A 6,000-nucleotide genomic window follows, 5' to 3' on the forward strand; every position below is an offset into this window, starting at 1 on the left:
CTGTTCTTATCTGGAATTAATAATTAACATAAGACCCGACCCGCCCTGCCCCAGAACCCAATTCCAAAAAATAGCCGCAGTGCAAAGAAAATAGTATGATGTTAGGTCACTCAGGTGTATTCTTTCGGAGTATTCTTTTCACATACTCCTTGAAATACTTCATAAGTTCATCCTAAGTTCAAAATGTTACTGAGTTAAAAATGCAGTGGTACCTCAGTTCACAAACTCAGTTCTCCATGATTCTGGTTGCAAACTGAACTGGATGAGAACTGAATAAAATTTTCCCATAAGGTCAACAGTGAACTTAAACATGGAATTTGATTTGGTTCTCGTCCAGCTTGGTTTGTGACCAGAATCGAGTTTGTGAACCGAGGTGCCATATGCTCAGTACACCTAAGCTGCCGTGCATCCTCTTTAGCACAGCACGCTACAAAACAGTGTCCCCTTGTTCTGGAGGGCCGGCTGCAAGCCGCCCAGCATCTCCAGAGGGGATCAGACTGCATCTGCTAGGCCGGAGAAAGGTCACAATTCAAACTTCAGTCAGCTGGGCCCTCATGAAGTTGGGGGCTGTCTGTATACAGAAACATAGAGGAGACATGTGAAATGTGACCAACAGCCTGCTGTTGTCGGGCTGGTGATGGGGTTAAGGCTAGCTGCCTAGTTCACAGGTGTCAGTATCTCCCCAGGTCACTTCCCCGTAGTGTCCTGACCCACTTTGAGTGACTGCTGCTTTCCTGTGGGAAACCATGTCCTGGTGACCTAGCATTTGGGAAACTTGCTGTGTGAGACCCTTTCAGTACAGAGGAAGTAAGCCACCCTTGCCTGGAGGCCCTGAGTCACTGATACAGAGAAGCAGGCTCAGTTCCCAGTCCAGGTGAGAACTTCAAACAGAGGTTCTGGTGTGTGGCAGTCCACGTCCATCTTTTTGGTTTTGGTACCAGGGGATTGAACTTGGGACCTTGAGCTTGCAAGGCAGGCGCCGGAACCACTGAGCTAAATCCCTGGCCCGATGTCCATCTTAATTTGTAGCTTTTATTGTATTCTTCTTTTTTTTTGGTACTGGGGATCAAACTTGGGGCCTTGTGCTTGCACCGCAGGCGCCGGAACCACTGAACTAAATCCCCAGCCCTAATTTATAGCTTTTAGAGAAATAGAATTGTGTGGTTTTTGAAGTCCAGACTTGGTTCGAATCCTTGCAGACACATCCTTCCTTGCTTTGCTTTAGAGTATATAAAAATGTTGCATTATTTAGAGTTCCTCCTGAAACCCCTTCCCCAAATCCTGTAATATCTCTTCTACAGAGTATGCCCTGTGCCTGTCCTGTGCAGGCTCCTGAGTTGTAGGGTCAGCAAACCCGTCAGACTAGGGTTTCTTCCTGGTTCTCTGCCTGATTGAGCTAGGATAGGTAAAACCAATTTAAAATATATGCACAGGATTAGTATTTTAGGATATATTTCTTAGTTCCAGTTTTAAAGTCAGTATTATTGAGATGTAATTGTGTGTCCTATGGAGACACTCATTGTGAGTGTACGATTTAGTGATAGTAACTTGAGGGGATTGGGCAGCCATCACTAAAGTCCAGTGTTAGAATGTCCACAGAGTTCCTCACTGGGCTAGCAGTTAATCCTTGCTTCCATCCCTCTGCTTTCTTCTCTGCAGTCTTCTAGCTTTGGTGTCATGTGTATGCATATTTGTGTTTAAAATCTCTCTGTGTGCATTTTCCCCTAGGAGGAAGGCTTAAGGCTCAGGAAGGTAGCACATTCGGAGAAGCCTGGCTTGCCCTCGGCCACGTCCTTCAGAGACAACGTCACCAGTCCTCTCCCCTCACTCCTCGTTGTGATCGCAGCCATCTTCATCGGGTTCTTTCTAGGGAAGTTCATCTTGTAGAGTGAAGCATGCAGAGTGCTATTCCTTTTTTTTTTTTTTTCTCTTGACCAGAAAAAGATTTGTTTACCTACCATTTCACTGGTAGTATGGCCCTCAGTGACCATTTTTTTGTGTGTACAGCGTCAATACAGGCTTTGCCTCTAATGATCTCTTATGGTTAGAAAACAGTAAAAACTGTTGGCTGCTGGACAGGTTGTCTATCACCAAGTCATCACTAGCAGGGTCAGTGGCACACTCAGTCCTTCATGAAATTCATAATAAAGAATTGTTTTCTTTGTGGTTTTAATAAGAGTTCAAGAATTGTTCAGAGTCTTGTAAATGTTATTTTAATAATCCCTTTAAATTTTATCTGTTGCTGTTACCTCTTGAAACATGATTTATTTAGATTGCTAATATCACTCATTCAGGAAATGCCAAGAGGTGTTCTGCGGGGAAATGGTGCCTCTTACCGTGTACGTTTTCTCCTTTACCTTTGCTAATATCATGGCAGAATTTTTCTTACCCTTGTGAGGCAACTGTTCACTGAGTTTTTCATCCTTACAATCCTGTCCCATGGTATTTAACATAAAAAATAAAACTGTTAACAGATTCTTGCTCGATAGCTTGATTGTGTCTGTGTTGTCATTAGAGGGTGTCAGGAAGGCCACGGTGTGGTGTTTGAAATTTAAAATGCATAATTTTCTCCAGCATTGAAACTCTTCCTTATAGGTAGTACAGTATTTATAATTAAAAGTCCTCATTCTATTAAGGAAAATCATTGATAAAATTTTAACTTGCCTTTGGAAAATCGTAATTGGTTTGTTTTCAAGAAATACAGGCAAATGCAATGAAAATAAAAGTGCTACAACTTTAGTGAGTATATGTGTGTCCCCAGGCCACTTGATAAACCCATTCTTCATCGGGTTCTTTTGGTGTCTTCACCGAGGACATACTCCAGGTTTTCAAGTATTTACCCAGCCTAATAATTCTTACTACTTCACACACGTTTCATAATAGTCAAAAGTAGCTGTTTTTTCCTGTCCAAGTTGACACTCAGATTTTCATTATGGAAATTTTGTGTTACTGAGCAAGCCTTGGAGATTTTTTTTTGTGAAAAGTGATCTTTTCCTTTGCAAATCTATTAAGCACATGAAACACATTGTCCATGTGAATATTCCTTGCAGGGGCCAATACTTTCTTGTACTTAGTCTTCTGTCTTCATTTACTGAATTCATACTAGGTTGGAAAGTTTTGGAACCAGGGAACATAGCTGAGTGCATTCTAATACAACTGAATTTTTATTCTTGGAAATTAGTGTTAGCTTTGTGAAAGGAATTTGAGTTTTGAGACTCTGTGTGGTGCAGTGAAGCGTGGTAGCCCAGGTCTGCATACACATCTTTAAAAAAGTGAAGTGTCCTGAAATAATTTGGCTGTTTCATTTCAGATGTGTTTTGAGTTTGTCAGATCACGTGTGTTGTGTTCTTGTGCTCTGATAGCTTTTTATAAAACCTCTTGCTTGTGAGCAAAAGTTACTAAAGCAAACACGAGTAATTCCTAGTCAGTACTAGCATGCTGCTGCTGGTACTGTTTCCATTGCTGTATGATTTACTGTTATTGTAAACCCCTTCTTTTCTGATAACTGGAAAAGCATGCTGAAAAAGTTGTATTTCCATCCCATACACGCAGTCAGTAATTACTTGGCCTGAAGCTCTCTTATATATAACTGTCATCATTGATAAGTATCAAGCTTGATATTTCATAAATACCTTTTAAAATGTTTTTCAGTTTTCAACAGTTTAGCAAAATCCCGTTTTATGGGAATGCTCCTTAGGATTCATTTTGTTCAGCTCCTTTGTTTGTAGTTGAGGGAAGAATCGGAGGCCTTCTGAGGGTTTGGGAGAACTTTCCTCTCTCCTGCAGGTAGGTAGAGACAAAGCTGGCGTTAGCGTTCTGACTCCTGACTCCAGCTTTGTCTTTACTGGCAACTTTGTAGGAAAGGAATTGTCCTCATTTGAAAGACAGCTGAAATAGTGAACATAAGATGCTATTTAATAAGTGGTTGTGAGATTTTCTGTCATAAGACCGTATTTACAGGCCTGCTGTGTCTCATGTATGTAATGTAGTGTTTAGGTTAGCAATGCCTCCCACATGGGCCATAGACATTACTGTGTATTTTTAGGAGGCATTTTGAGAAAAACTGTAGTCTTTGTTAGCATCTTGAGAAGTAAATGTGGGTTTCTTAACTGTGTATCAGCAGATGCTTTGATTGGTTAGGACTTTTTAATTGTTCTGTGAAATGTGATCAGGTTATTTTACTACCAATACTTAATGCTTTCAGAAGAGTCTGCCTGTACTAACTGGCTGATGATTTATGAATTGTTCATCGTATGTTCAGAAATGTTTGCTTTGTCGATCTGCTTACTGGTGTATGTAAGCATGGGGGTTTACACTGTTGCTAGCACTGAAATTTCAACCAAGTTAACTTAAGGCCTTAAGTTCACATGTGATGCTAAATACACTACTTTCCTTCATTCTTTCTAGAACTAATGTACCTTAATTTTGCCCAATTGTGTATTTACAAGAAGCAAATTTAAGAATTGTGTTCTGAGTATGGTATATTATCTTTAAAGGAAAGAAGAGAGATGACACTTGGAGAAAAATATCCGATTCAGAAATTCTGGTCAAAGAAATAATATTCTTAATTTTTCTTCGGTGAAAAGTTCTGAAATTGATATTACAGTATATGAAAAGGGAATACTTTGGGCTGTACTCTGAAAATATGATACTGCTTTGAAAAAGAATTATAACACTTGTTAAAAATAAGAACAGATCACGGAGTATGTCTCTAAATTGTGATCTACTTTAAAAACCCTTAAATGATAGTTTCCATAGAGCTTTGCACATTCCTATTAATGACTTTGGTGTGTGCATAGATTTTAAACATTGACCTTTAGGAGGGTTAGGGAAAGAGCAATGCTTAATAGTATGGAAAAACAAAATCAGAAGATAGGCTTAATAGTATGGAAAAACAAAATCAGAAGATATAAGCGATCTTTATTTTCTAGCTTTCAAGGGAAATTAAACTATTGTGAGTAAATAAACTGTTTGAAAATGTGGTGAAGTGTCATTTTCCTTTCCACAATAAAAACAAATTTTATTTCAACATAATGTGATGGCTGGTACATTTATGTTGTTAAGGATCGGTAGCCAGTACTCCTGATGGCAGGGTCTTGCTTACAGACCTGGAGCTGGGCGGCCGGTCTGCAGCTCCACCCTGAAAGCCCATGTGGGAGAAGCCTCGCCTTGGGCTCTGCAGGAGCAGTTACCTTGGGGTGCCAGGCAACTCGGGCTGCAGCAGAGGAGGGTGAGTGTACAGGCCCTCCCACCTCCATTTCTCAGAGCAGAATAGCATCTTAAGCAGTGTGGAAAGTGAATTATAAAAGGCCAAATTATGGATCAGTTTTCATGAACATGTATTTCCCTATGATGTTTATGCTCTTTAAGCAAAATTGTAAGTTTTATACAATGTGTTCTATTGTCCTTTTCACTTTATTCATTTCTCTGGTTCATTGGAAATTAAGGTCAGGGATGGCAAAAACACTTGGCTTTCACAGTCACTTTCTTTCTTAAGGTGATGGGCGTTTCATCAGGTCACACCTGGCTGGCCTGGCCGCCAGGAAACGCCTTTACTCACTCCGTTTAGCGCATTGCCTTTGTTTAGAAAGTTTGTTTTCCACTTGTTCTTGTAACACTCACCTAAGATTCTGTATCTCCAATACAAGGAAACCTTGGGATAATGTATTTTTCTTTTTAAAAGCATTGGGAATCATCTTTAGATACTGCTTAATGCAAAAGCTATCTTTATAAAGTTATGTTTTTAATATGCAAATGTCAGCTGTCAGTGCAAAACTAAAAAGCAGTTTGAGAAATTTTACAAGCTTTAGTTTTAAATACCACTTTGGTACTATCCATCTAAGATCTATTTTGCCTATCATACTTGTTTCTCAGCACTTAAGATGGTTTTTTTTTATTATAATACAATTTTTAATCACTTTTGGGTATTATTTTTATGTCAATCCATCGATTTTAGGAGATGGAATTGGGAGGACACTGGGAATGGAACCCAAGGGCCTT

The 6,000-nt window shown here is 39.7% G+C and overlaps 1 protein-coding gene across 2 annotated transcripts in view; it reads left to right on the forward strand.

The window, feature by feature from the left end:
* The window catches only part of Vapa (VAMP associated protein A), a 32,653-nt gene extending 30,165 nt beyond the window's left edge, over positions 1-2,488 (forward strand). For both annotated transcript variants that reach the window (XM_004853239.4, XM_004853238.4), the window contains one exon: positions 1,729-2,488. In XM_004853239.4, the coding sequence (XP_004853296.1) occupies positions 1,729-1,887 (159 nt within the window). In that variant the 3' untranslated portion in view covers positions 1,888-2,488. The remainder of the gene's footprint in view (positions 1-1,728) is intronic.
* Positions 2,489-6,000: the final 3,512 nt, after the last annotated feature.

This window comes from Heterocephalus glaber, unplaced genomic scaffold (genome assembly GCF_053883595.1).
Source record: "Heterocephalus glaber isolate CG9 unplaced genomic scaffold, H.glaber_assembly_v1.0 deba00000331, whole genome shotgun sequence".
Lineage (NCBI taxonomy): Eukaryota > Metazoa > Chordata > Mammalia > Rodentia > Bathyergidae > Heterocephalus > Heterocephalus glaber.